The following is a 13,541-nucleotide window of genomic DNA, read 5'->3' on the forward strand; positions in this document are numbered from 1 at the left end:
TTTGAATTTTGACATTTTGTCTAATTTTATTAATAAAGACATTGAAATGTGTGCACACAAATCTAAGTATAAAATGCTGCTTTAAGCTCTGGCTTCATTACACTAAAGCAACCACAGGCAAACTGGCACTTTTGTATATGCAGCTGTAATTACTTTACAGATCATTTAACTAATATTTCCTCTGTTCAGGCCTCCTCTGCCTCCCATTGCATGAGTTACACCTGCGTTGGGAAAGAAAACAAATGCATTAGTGTAAATCCTTTTCACCCTTTTAATCAACCATTGGTACATGTGATGCTTCATTCTTCTGTAAGGAATTGCTACTGCAGTGGAGCACTTCCTTTCTGGTAAAATTCAGGGCTCCCCCTCCCTCCCCTACATTACACTCCTGTCATCTAAAAGGGTGCTGTTGACTTGTGATCCTATCTCAGGCCCTGTGCTGAAAGAACAAGTACAGCATTCTTACACCATATTTGAAATCAGTTGGTCGATCCCTTTTGTTATTAAAGAAACTGTGATCAGCTAGAAAGAAAAAATCTATCCCAGGTCCACCTCCTCACCTTTTTTTTTTTTTCTTTAAAATACCAGATACCTCTATTTCAATGCTAGTATCAAGTCTTCTACAATGTTAATATAATGCCAAACTAAACACAATTCATGTAAGGATTTTTCTTAATACAGAAGTTGCAAACAATAATTTATTGTCATGGTTCAACTGTATATTGCATTACAAAAGTCTGTAATACTTCCATAAACTTTTTTTGTTGTTTTTTTTTAAATCAGTGTAAGACTTAGTGATATAACTGGAACTCTTCATGTACCAAATGGGAAACTGATATGTAATGTTAAAGATTTCTAAACTTATATCCTAACATTTTAAAAAATCTTTTAAAACCTTGCAAAGTTTAAGAGCTACTGCCATTTACTTTCTCTCCACTGATAAGAACCAAGTGCCACATAAGAAGAAAGTTTGCCTATTTAAAAAACGCTCAGACTAACATACTAAAACAAAACTACAGAGCTCCTAGGGTAACATATTGAAAGCTAGGGCAGGGATGCTGTATTAGTCAGGTATCTTACAAGCAAACACAGGCGTATAAAGTAGTACTTCATATATGGTCCCCACAGGAAGAAAGTACTAAAAACTTGTTTGAAAAAGTCTGAATTTGAGCAACCATGAACACTTACCCCTCTGTCTGTTGAACTGACGACCACGAACACCAGTTCTTAATGTTGGTGGCTGAAGTCTGACACGTCGAAACGGCTTAGGCTGATTACTGCTTGTGTCTGTGAAGAAGTGGAAATGCAAGAAAGAATGTCTGTGTATAGTACAGTTTCTCACTGTTAATGTTTACATGATTTGATACGCATTATGCTCTTGAATTTAAAATTATGGAGGTGCATCCTTACTTCATCAACATCTTCTCAGATATAAATAAAAGCCTCAAAACAAGTAAGTTTGGGACTTCTTTCATTACCTATGCTAGGTGATAAACTGGTAACTCGAGTAATTTACTTACTCTTCTTTGACGATTTAATTGAATGAAAATGTATTTTTAAATCTGACATCAAACATAACAGTGGACAGAATCACCAAAGTATCAATAACTTCTGCTCCTTGAAGCATTATTCTTACTACAGCCTACTCTAGTTACCACGGTTCAAGTAAAAATTGTTTGCCATTAAGACTATAGGCATCAAAATGTAATCTTGCTCTAAGAGTTCTGTCTTATTTTGTGTATCTTGGCTATCAGCAGTGCGTGATGCTGGTCCAAAAAGTTCCCACACTTCATGAAATGGTATGAAATAACTTTCCAGCAATTAACCTCACCTGCAGATGAACTAGAAGGAGGATCCTGACTAGTCGAAGGAAGATCTGACTCATCAGATGCTTGAACAGATTCTTCTTCTTGCTGGCTATCAATTTCTAGGCCTGCTTCTGAAGTAATTCTAGAAGAGGAAGAGGGGGAGGAAAAACATTTTAAGTGTCTTCAGATAGTTTCAAAAAGGTCACGAAAAAAAAGATCATCTTGGAGCAGAAAGATTCCTATGCAAATGCCTTTCCCCAGAAATTCTCACCTGTTTTATTGTTTTGTCATGTCCCCCCTGCCCCAATCATGAAAGATTTATATGGCTTTTAGAAAAACAACAATGTAATTTCCTTGATATGCAGCCCAACTCCAGATGCATATTCAACATACTAGTTGTCTTTCAGAGAAGGTCAGAGAAGCTATTTAGTAACGATAACTAAAAAACTTAACATGATGGTTGGTGGTGTTTATGTTTAGACAGGGGAAGAATGAAGTGGAGGGACCGCACTGACCAGTTATGCCTAAATATCGCTCATTGTTGCAATACCTAAGTTATTTGGGCTCGGTCTTCAAAAGACAAAAACCAAAAAAGCATTATAGGGCTGGAAAAAAAATTAAACATTCAATTTAGTTTAAATGCAGCTCACTTTTTGGTATACATTTTATTTACCTTGACTAGTATATAAAAACTGTTAGAAGATGATAACTGAAACTCAAAAATTGTCAAAATACCTGTTCTCTACTATCAACACACTGACTTGCTCTCCTATCAAGCTAAAAGCCTGTTCCGAACTACAGATTGTTCTGTGAACCACTTACTTCCTCTATGGATATACTTCTCATTCACTAAAGATTAGATGGTTTTGTAAGAAACAAATATGAGACCTTAACATTAGAGTACCCATCCTATGTTCTATCTACGCATAGGCAGACTATTGCAGTCCAAGTTGGTGCTGCATCAAGAAAATTGTGTGGCATATTTAACTTGCAGCATTAATATTTCATTTTCTTATGGCCAAACCTCCTACCTCCTGCAATCAGTAGATAAAAGTTTAGGTAAATTGTGAACTACACATCTTTTATTATGCAACCAATAAAAATCAAGAGTAAAATGTAGCATTAAATGATAACCTATCCCCTTTTAGATTTGTAATGTATTTGGATCATAATACAAAATGCAGCAATTATTATAAATACTAAAAATTGCACCTGCAAAGTGGAAGACAAAATAATTTGTCTATCAAATTCTTAAGAACTGCTTATTCCCCTCCCTTGTGCTACATTTTTTGTACTTGCACTGCCTTAACTGAATGACGTCATTATACATGCTTGCTTTGTAATGAGGAGTGATTTTCTCTATTAACAAACAGGAATGCTTTAGCCTTTATTCTATAAAGCCCAGTCCTTCAAACTGAGGTCTTTACCATCAGTATTTGACTACTACAGAGCCCTCTGCATTCTGAAAAAATACAGAAATCTTTTTTTTATTTTGTGACTTTTATATTAGCTATGTTAAATCAGAAGAAGAAAACCTTTGGGTTTAGATGGAAAGGTCAGATTGTACTACTTCACAAAATTACTAAATCCTGTTTGAGATGTCCTTTCTACTAGAACAGGTTAAATTGAAAATGAGTCACAGGCACACTTAGATGAAAACAAATCCTTAAAACTAATATGACATCAAGTCTTAGTGAACCAAACAAGTCATAGTTTACCCTTCAGATTCTGCCTCTGCAAAAACTTCATCCCCATCATCACCCGCTCCAGCCTCTGTAGTGGTGGACAGATTGCCAGTAGATGTTGTAACCATTGGAACAGACTGAGAAGCATGCTCTGAAGCGTCCGCTGATGCGCTTTCAGTAAAAACTGTTACTGTACAGGAAAGGTAGTTTCATAAACATCAAGTTAGTTTGAATCTCCTACAGAAAATCTATGGAAATCTTAGGCACATCAGGGAAAGGTCTCCTGAATACTCCTGATGTAGCAATAAGCACTATAACGGCAAAAATCTAACTCTCTTCTGGAACGTCAAGGTTTCCAACCTTTACTTCAGCCTGAAAACTTCTTGCCACTTACCTGGTGCTGCTACTTGTAATGGTGTTGTGGGAACGCTACGACCACCTGATTCTTCCTCATGTGCAAGGAATAGTGGGGTTTCATACATTCCTAAACCTGCAACACAAAGTTTTATTGACAATTAGAATAGCCAGCTAAAAACCAGATTAACTGTCTTCTCTGTACACTTGATGAAATCCAGTGATTTGTACATAAACATGGAGATTTTTGTTATTTTAAGCTGATCTGACTTACTACCAAAGCTAATTATAATTTATTGAAAGGTAAAACCTTGCTAAAATATTTCTATTTGTTCTACTTTCATCCTTTTCTTATGCCATTGTTTTGCTGTGAGCTTTCTTCAAAGAACAGCATACTGTTCCATGCTGACAGGGATGCAGGGGAAAGGGACTGATCCAGGACAACAGCAAAAACAATATAGACAAACTGCCTGGCCAGCTCCTAGCAGGTAAGGATATATCCCAACGATTTCTTTGCATTTGCTGTTTTCCCCTATTACGTTACTTCCGGAAAACTACAATCAACAGTAAAATTAAAGTTAAAAGCCATTCCTTCAATATTTCATTTTTCCTTAAATGAAATTTCTTGTGCCCAGTAGGCAATTTGTCCTACATAAAATTTCATCTTCTCTAGTTCACAAGCCTGTTGCTACTACCTACAGAAGCATTGTACTTTTTAAACCATATTGCAAATAGAAGTGAAGCAGCTTGAAGGAAACACCTTTTTACTTTGTTAGTCTCTCTCTGCTGACAATTAAGAGTCGCAGGTTTCCACACTTCAACAAGTACCTGAAGCAGAATTGCGTTTTACTGACTGTGTTATTTGTTTTCCACTCTAGCAACCACGGAAAAGAAAGTACAGAAATGGTTTACCTCCTTGTGATGCAAGCTGACCAAGATCAGAGTGACTTGAGCTAGTTTGTGGCATATCTTCAGGGGGTCCAAATCTGAATCTAGGAACTCCAGCTACCTGGGGGGAACTATCAAAATAAAGACTTCAGGAATTCTGCAATTTTTCTAAGGATTGGGGAGGGAACGAAAAGAAAGACAAGGCAAAAAAAAAAAAAAAAAAAAAAAAGACAAGGCAAAAAAACCCCCAGACAGCTTTCTGACCAAAACAAGAGAACAAATTATGCATGACACAAAATGAATTAATACTGACCATAAAAATCAGCTAAACTACTGCTAATTAAATAGCAATTAGTTTCTCAAAAATATTTGGACTGCATCTGAAGTTAGTATAAACAGTCCTGAAGAGAATATTCTTTACTTATTCATTGTATGAATTCTCACAATTTTAAGTGGATTGCTGAACATGTCCAGAACTGTCCCAAATCCAGAAATGGAGATAACTTTTCCTACTTTATTGTTAATATTAGGGGGCAGGGGGGGCGATGACATGGGACAGAGTGGGGAAGGAAATGAAAGAGAACAACCTTTTTTTTTTTTTCTACTTAATCTCTTCTTAAGTCAGTCACAATACTGTCCTGCTTCAGCTGGGATAGAGTTGTCTTCCTAGTAGCTGGTACAGTGCTGTTTTTGAGTTAGGTATGAGAAGAATGTTGATAACACGGATGTTTTCAGTTCTTGCTAAGTAATGTTTAGTCTGAAGTCAAGGATTTTTCAGCTTCTCATGCCCAGCCAGCAAGAAAGCTGGAGGGGCACAAGAAGCTGGAACAGGACAGAGACAGGGCAGCTGACCCAAAGTGGCCAAAGGGATATTCCATACCATGTGATGTCATGCCCAGTATATAAACTGGGGGGGAGTGGGGGTGGGGGGATCGCCGCTCGGGGACTAACTGGGTGTCCAATGGCGGGTGGTGAGCAATTGCACTGTGCATCATTTGTATATTCCAATCCTTTTATTATTACTGTTGTCATTTTATTAGTGTTATCATTATTGTTATTAGTTTCTTCTTTTCTTTCTATTAAACGATTCTTATCTCAACCCACGAGTTCTACTTTTTTTCTTTTCCCAGTTTTCTCCCCCATCCCACTGGTTGGGGGGGAAGCGAGTGAGCGGCTGCGTGGTACTTAGTTGCTGGCTGGGGTTAAACCATGACAAATACATTGGAAATGATCTGTCTCCTACTTTCCTAATTTGCTGATAAGTTTCATGATACACAGTTCAAATAATGATTACTTATCTGTAGATGCAGTCATCTATCATACTACTTAACATATTTTAGCACGTTACTCCAATTACAAGTTCATTTAATTTGAATTTATTTTCATTCCACTGAAAAACAGAAAGAAATAAGTGCTTTTTTTTTTCCTTTACATCTACTTACTGAATGGCTTCTGCAAACCCATCTGTACGATGTGGAACTACAAGAGTTGGTGTGCTTGGAACTGTTCTGTCCTCATCATCAAAGAAGTGCTGCTGCTGGAAAAATAGAGACCGATATGAGACCCTATAATGTATTTCCAGTTTCTACCAAGCCAAGTTAAAGGTTGGTTTGCTTCACCACATTGTCCAGCAAAACAAAGATAGATTTAATTCTAACAAAATTCTTGTCTAATTTCAGACATCTAAATCTGAGCTAGTTATATACATCACCCTTGCAGGCAATAAAGAAACCCAAACCAAACGAAAAACCATATACTTGCAGGGCACCCATCTTTCAAAGGATTTTTAAACATCTACTCCATGGGATCATCATACCAAAGTGCCACATCTCCCCATTGACTACAAAGGAATCTTAGGGTGACTTAGGTAGGAATCATCTGTCTCAATCTGGATTGCTGTAATGTACCTACCATAAGGGATTTTTCACATATCAAATCATCTCTTCCCCACAGATGTGTGTCCTTTGTTCCTGTATTGCCTATAAAGCCAGAAACCTCAGCAACCTCTCCTCTCATCCTTCACAAGGCATTCTCTTCATCTCCCTGTCTTCCTCCTGTATCTTTCAAACCTTTCTCTCCAAAATACTCCTAAGCTCCCTCCCGTGTGCTCAGCTACTGTCCAAGCAAAAATCAGTAGGTACTGAGACCGGTTCCAAGCGGAAATCAAATGACAGGTACATGCAAGCCAAGCAGAATCAAAAACTGAGCTGATGCCTTTGATCTCAGAGAAGATACTTTTTTAGTCAGTGAGTCTTTCTCCCCTCCCTTACTGAACTCACATTCGTTCTGTCAAATACAGTTAAAGCTGGATAAAGAGTTCAAAATTAGCTGAAGGAGACAGACAGAAAGCATAAATGAATTAGCCTTGTTCCCTTAGGATGAGGCTGAAAACATTTATATTTTTTTCCATTAATATATCCACTTTAAGGACTGATTCTAAAAGCAAGTAATTAAAACTGACTTGGACAAAACCAACTCAATCTCTTTTGAAGCGCTTTAGCTTCCTGGGACTTTTCTAGTATTTGCCTTCCATTAATACAGAAATTAACAGGACTAAGGCATTATCTGCAAGGCTAGAGAAACCATCCCATGTCTGAAGTCAGTAGCTAGACTTCTTTAAAAAACAAAATAAAACCCAAGATTTATGAATGTTCCTTCAATGCAGGTTTTTAGTAGTAGACTTTCATATACTTATGTCCTGGTTTCAGCTGGGATAGAGTTAACTGTCTTCCTAGTAGCTGGTACAGTGCTATGTTTTGAGTTCAGTATGTGAAGAATGTTGATAACACTGATGTTTTCAGTTGTTGCTCAGTAGTGTTTAGACTAATGTCAAGGATTTTTCAGCTTCTCATGCCCAGCCAGTGAGAAAGCTGGAGGGGCACAAGAAGTTGGCACAGGACACAGCCAGGGCACCTGACCCAAACTGGCCAACGGTGTATTCCATACCATGTGACGTCCCATCCAGTTTAGGAACGGGGAAGTGGAGGGGGGCAGGGATTCACCGCTCGGGGACTGGCTGGGTGTCGGTCGGCGGGTGGTGAGCAATTGCACTGTGCATCATTTGTACATTCCAATCCTTTCATTATTGCTGTTGTCATTTTATTAGTGTTATCATTATCATTATTAGTTTCTTCTTTTCTGTTCTATTAAACCGTTCTTATCTCAACCCACGGGTTTTGCTTCTTTTCCCGATTTTCTCCCCCATCCCACTGAGTGGGGGGGAGTGAGTGAGCGGCTGCGTGGTGTTTAGTTGCTGGCTGGGGTTAAACCACGACAACTTACCATCCCACCTACACCAGGAGTTAGCTGAAGTCCACGCCCCACTGACTGTCTTCGAGTCATCTGGATTCTCTTTATAGTAAAGAAAAAATGAAGTAGCGTGAATGCTTTCCTGGAATTCTAATAACATACAATTGTTCAATCAGAGCCAAGGATAGTGGCTAAATGACTAAGTGTAACAATCACATGTCAGTGTAAAACACTGCTCAGTACAGGCATCATACCTTCTTAAAGAATAGACCATGGCAGCAGCTACTCCACATATCGTATCTGCTGCCTGGTCTAACCACGAAAAAGAATCACGTAGGTTTAAATTCTGGTTAAGTGACATAACTATTTTACTCAATTTTCTACTGAGGACAGAAAACTTGAACACAGAAATATTGTGGCCACAAGCCTTAGAACAAGTCAGTGGTAAAGGATAATTTCAGTCAGGATATTTTCACAAAATTCAGGTTGTGATGTTTTTATTTAAAAACTCTATAGGTCTACGTCAAAGCATAACCATGGGCCAGGCACTAACTGTGAAAGGTTTAACTTAGAAAATGAATGGCAACAATCCTTTGCCCAATCTGCATTGGGGCAGAGACTAATAAAAACCCCTGCCGATCTGTCTGAGTTACAACCTGTTCAAGAACAGCTTTTGTAGTGGAAATATTAGCAGTCACTGACTGAAACAACACTGGTATAGTAACTTCAAGATACAAATCCATCATGACTGCCTTACTGCTTTTAATGTTCCCTGTCCGGCCATAATCTGCAGGATGAGACATGTTAAGTCAGTCTGCTCAGCTACCATTTTTAGGATGCTAAATACATGTAATCTATTTTTACAATAGGCAGAGTACTTAGGTTTTATTTAGAAGAAATCATACAGTAATTTTTTAAAAGTCTTCTGAACCACTAGTTTATACCTGTACTGGGGGACCCAGTTCTTGAGGAGGAGCGTGAATAGTTAGTCGTGGGGGCAGTGGATGTGGTGGTCTGCGTGGTGACTGTGGGGGCCGAGGGGCCTGCCTCTCTGAGGCAGATGATGGCTGCTGTTCTCTTGAACTTTCATGAGGAAAAGTGGTCTCTGCAGCACTTGTACTCCCTTCTCCTAAAACATACAGAAGTATAGGAGTAAACCCATGCTCTCCAAACTGAGTTGAAAACATGAAGGCAAGTCTTCAAATTCTGCTATCACATTAACACAGCCATTTTTACTCTTGCAAGAGTGGGGACAGCTCAGTACTGTTACTTAAAATTGCTTAAAAGAGGACTTGTGCCAGCTACATCACCACCAGCATGAAAACAAACTATTGATTATTCAAGTGCTGACTTAGAGAGAGATTAATCTACTGAGCCATCAACAGCAGTTTCCATAGCAACCAGAGCTTGCAGGGTTTTCAAAGGAATGTAGAATATATCCAGAAGAGAAAATTTCAAAAGAATCTACATTTCAGGTTAAAATGGTCTTTAGCATTTCACCTTATATTCTTACCTTTAAGTGCATATTTTAACACATGCAGAACAGCTTCTACATTTTCCCCCCTTACAGACACAGACTTTGAAGAAACATGGAATAACCATACCACTGTTTTGAGAATCTGCTGCCCTCTGGTTGCTTTCACCTCCTCCCATGCTTTCCTCAGTTTCTGTTCCAGGATCTGTACCGTCAGCACCCTAAAAAAACCCCGCATAAACATAGTATGACTTAGCACTAAACAACTTATAGGCTGTAAAGAGAATATAAAAGCAGTAAAAAAGTATTCAGAAAGTAAACAGTCAAATCTATGAAAATCTTAAAATATTTCTGTAAATATCTACAAAATCATGTAAATGTGTACAACTGTATGAAATTTCAGAAGTTTTGCTTATCTGTACATACAGAAACATGAATAATGTAGCCATCATCACTTAATAATAATAGACAATGAAATACTGAGCTTTTGAAGAAACTGCCTTACTAGCTTTGCAACTACAGTATTTGTTGCTGGCTCCCGTACTTTGCATTTTCATTCAGCTCTCTTAAACATTCAAAGTTGATTTTTCTTGTGAAAACACAGAAATTACTATCACCTGCTAGCAACCTCAATTTTCTGAATTCATACTAAGAGTTTCTCTTTCAAGTACTCAAATCTGTGCAGATACATTACAACACTAATTTATTCCAAGAAATTTAACAGGCTATTAAAAAAACGTACACATCTTACCTCAGCATCATCTGCTTCATATCCATCATTACCATCAGCACTACCAGTTCCTTCATTACTGTCATCACCTTCGTCTCCCATCCCTGTGTCTTCATCATCATCTTCGTCTTCCTCTTCCTCATCCTCATAGTCCTACGATAAGACCATAACAAAACCTTAGGGAAGTGCGGAAAGGGCAGTGGAATAATTTCACATGCTGAAGTGGTAGACTTCGCTTTGTGGTACACAGACCATGTCTGTCTGTGGATACCTTTCTGAAAATGTTCAGCATTTATTACCCACAGAGGAACTGTATGTATTTTTCGCCTGCTGTGGTAGGTTGACCTTGGCTGGCTGCCAGACACCCACCCAGCCACTCCCTCACTCTCTCCAACAGGACAAGGGTAGAAAATAAGATGGAAAAGCTTGAGGACCAAGGTAAAGACAGCCAGATCACTTACCAATTACCATTATGGGCAAAACAGACTCAACTCAGGGAAAATTAATTTAATTTGTTGACAGTTAAAAATAGAGTTGGATGGTAAGAAACAGACAAAAACTAGAACACCTTCCCCCTACCCCCTTCTTCTTCCCAGGCTTAACTTCATTCCCTCATTCCCAACTCCTCTTCCCTCTCCCCCAACCCAAGCAGAGCAGAGGGGACAAGGAATGGGAGGCTGTGGTCAGTCCATAACAGTTTCTTTCTGCTATTCCTTCGTGCTCACACTTCCCCCCTGGCTCCAGCATGGGTCCGGTCCTCTCCACAGACCGCAGTCCTTCAAGAACTATTCCAGCAGTGGGTCATTCCCACTGAAAGGCTGCCATCCTTCAGGATCAACCTGCTCCTGCATTGGCTCCTCTCCATGGGCCACAGCTCCTGGGAGTAAAGCCTCCTCCTCCATGGGCTGCAGTTTCCTTCAGGGAATATCCACTGGCAGCACCATGGTCCTCTCCACAGGCTGCAGTGGAATACCTGTTCCATTTTGGTCTCTTCCATGGGCTATAAGGAATATCTGCTCCGATGCCTGGAGCACCTCCTCCGCCTTATTCTTCTCCAACCGGGGTGTTAGCAGGATTGTTTCTTACATTTCCCCCACCCCCCCTCCTCACACTAACACTGCCATGCAGCTTTTTGCCCTTTCTTATATACGTTTCCACCAGCTGATGGGCTCAGCTGTGTCATGCAGTGGGGCCACTGCAGAGCCAGCTGCAACAGGCTGTGTCTGGCATGGGGAAGCCCCCAGCCTCTCCTCACAGATACCACCCTCTTATGTTGAAAAACCTGTGTGTTAATATTCAGAGATAGTCTAGAGGCACTGTGGAATTTTATGACTTAAAAAAAAACCCCCCCAAAACCCCCACGCAAGCTCAATTAGCAAGTATCTTTAAAACACTAGAAAGTCCAGACTACAAAAATACAGACCATTTATACAGTAAAAAAAAAATAAAATTAAATTAGTTCTGCACAGTGAGCTTTACATCTGATCAAAGATAAAATCATAAATTAAGTAGTTAATAAATAGAGTAATTCCAAGATATACGTACTTCCTGCTCGCCTTCATTTTCTTCATCATCATCATCTTCGTCATCACTATCAATTACAATGACATCATCTCTCTTGGATTGACCATCCTGAGATGAAGTAGTATTTTGTTGATCTGACTGAAGAGGTCCAAGATCTATTGGAACAGACTGAGAAGTTTCTTCACTATCCTCCATGGGAGTGTACTCTCCCTGTGTAACACCCTGTAAATATAAAGGCAAATTACCAGAAGAAAAAAAATTAAATGTGGCATACACAATTTTTAAGTGTACATCAGGAAGGTGTCCATTGTACTTCTAAGAGCTCCTAGCTCTCAATCTCAATCAAATGGAGGCCTGCACTACAACACAAGTGTTTTATCCTTCACTACCAAATCTGATTTGGGATGGGTGCCATCACTAGGGATACTGTATTCATATATGATGTATTTGAATGCACGTCCATGAAAATCTGCTGTCTGAATGTTTAGCCATCTACTCTGGATAACCAAAGAGCTGTTGCCAACACCTGCACAATAAGTAAATACAGATATATGGAGCATTGTTGACAGCTGAGGCAGCACTCTGCCCTTCACATCCAGCCAGAACAATTGCCTGGTTACTGAGAGGGGCACTCTCTGAGCACTCCACCAACACTGCAGTTACTGCCAGTGCACAAGACTGGTGATGGGACAAGAAGAGAAACAAACTCCGATGCTTACAAAAGAAACACTAGTTATCACTGTTTCTTAATAACTAACCAAGACAGGAAAGGACAAAAGACAATGCTACAGTTGATTGTTACCCATCAACTACAGACAACTAAAAGTCTCCCCGGGATCAATCAAGGAACAACCATCTCTCTTCTAAGCATGAACTCTGAGCTGCTGTTTTAGAGTTCTTTTGGTCTGGAGGAACAGTAATGCAATTCACATGATAGCCAGACACAGAGGTAGCAAATAGCTCTCTTTCCATTCAGCATGTATGTATATTCAAAACATTTGAACCAAACCTGACAAGTATGACTAGAAGCGTTCAGAAAAAAAAACACATCAGAGAGAGTCCCCCACAACTTCTTATAAACAAAAAAAAAAAAAAAATCAGGACTCTACCACATACATTTTGTAGCATTCAAGACTTTCAGTTTAGGTACGATAACTAGGTTCTGTTATTTTCTGAACAACATGTCAGTTTAATGTTGCAAATGGATGTCTGGCAGCAGGATTCAAATAATCACATTGAGTACTAGAACTATTAATTAAATAAGGTTTAAAGATACCTGTGGAATAGAAAGCACACAGCTGGGCTTTAATGGCGAGATGTTCGTCATGCCTTTTAAACATGTGAAGGATATGAGGGGAAAAATGACTGACTAAAGACTCAGTACCCACCACTGCTTAAACAAAATAGATTCCACACCTCAACATGAGGTTTTGCCAAGTGAAAGAATTACCATAACACTTTTGCTCGTTTCTGAGGTGAAAGGAGATTCATGGTTTTCACTTACATTTGGCTTTCCTAACACAGCTACAACAGGCATTTTACAGAACTAGAAAAAAACTAACTTTTTTTTCCTGTTTATCACATCATGATCCATCTAACACTAAGCTTGCTCAAGGATTTGTCAAATCTTTCTGCAAAAGAAAAAGCCAGAAACCAAAGACAGTACTCCAAAGGAGTAAGCGAAGAACTGAAAACTCAAATTCTGTTTTAAGACTATGACTCATTTAACCTTTACATTTCAGTTTCACTACATAAAACTGGGGTTAAGGATACTAGATTTCTAGATCAACCCATCAAATTAAAATTCCAAATTGCAAAGCTTCATTAAC

At 39.0% G+C, this 13,541-nt stretch overlaps 1 protein-coding gene across 3 annotated transcripts in view; it reads right to left on the bottom strand.

The window, feature by feature from the left end:
• Positions 1 to 6: 6 nt before the first annotated feature.
• TPR (translocated promoter region, nuclear basket protein) overlaps positions 7 to 13,541 on the bottom strand; it is a 43,936-nt gene continuing 30,401 nt past the window's right edge. For 2 of the 3 annotated variants that reach the window (XM_052801499.1, XM_052801501.1), the window contains 12 exons: positions 11,734 to 11,934; positions 10,210 to 10,341; positions 9,589 to 9,679; positions 8,929 to 9,113; positions 8,018 to 8,086; positions 6,178 to 6,272; positions 4,760 to 4,866; positions 3,888 to 3,983; positions 3,527 to 3,683; positions 1,832 to 1,950; positions 1,189 to 1,287; positions 7 to 221 (listed from right to left, as the gene is read on the bottom strand). In XM_052801499.1, the coding sequence (XP_052657459.1) occupies positions 166 to 221; positions 1,189 to 1,287; positions 1,832 to 1,950; positions 3,527 to 3,683; positions 3,888 to 3,983; positions 4,760 to 4,866; positions 6,178 to 6,272; positions 8,018 to 8,086; positions 8,929 to 9,113; positions 9,589 to 9,679; positions 10,210 to 10,341; positions 11,734 to 11,934 (1,407 nt within the window). In that variant the 3' untranslated portion in view covers positions 7 to 165. The remainder of the gene's footprint in view (positions 222 to 1,188; positions 1,288 to 1,831; positions 1,951 to 3,526; positions 3,684 to 3,887; positions 3,984 to 4,759; positions 4,867 to 6,177; positions 6,273 to 8,017; positions 8,087 to 8,928; positions 9,114 to 9,588; positions 9,680 to 10,209; positions 10,342 to 11,733; positions 11,935 to 13,541) is intronic. The other variant, XM_052801500.1, reaches the window with a different exon arrangement.

The sequence above is a fragment of the Harpia harpyja genome, chromosome 11 (genome assembly GCF_026419915.1).
Source record: "Harpia harpyja isolate bHarHar1 chromosome 11, bHarHar1 primary haplotype, whole genome shotgun sequence".
NCBI lineage: Eukaryota > Metazoa > Chordata > Aves > Accipitriformes > Accipitridae > Harpia > Harpia harpyja.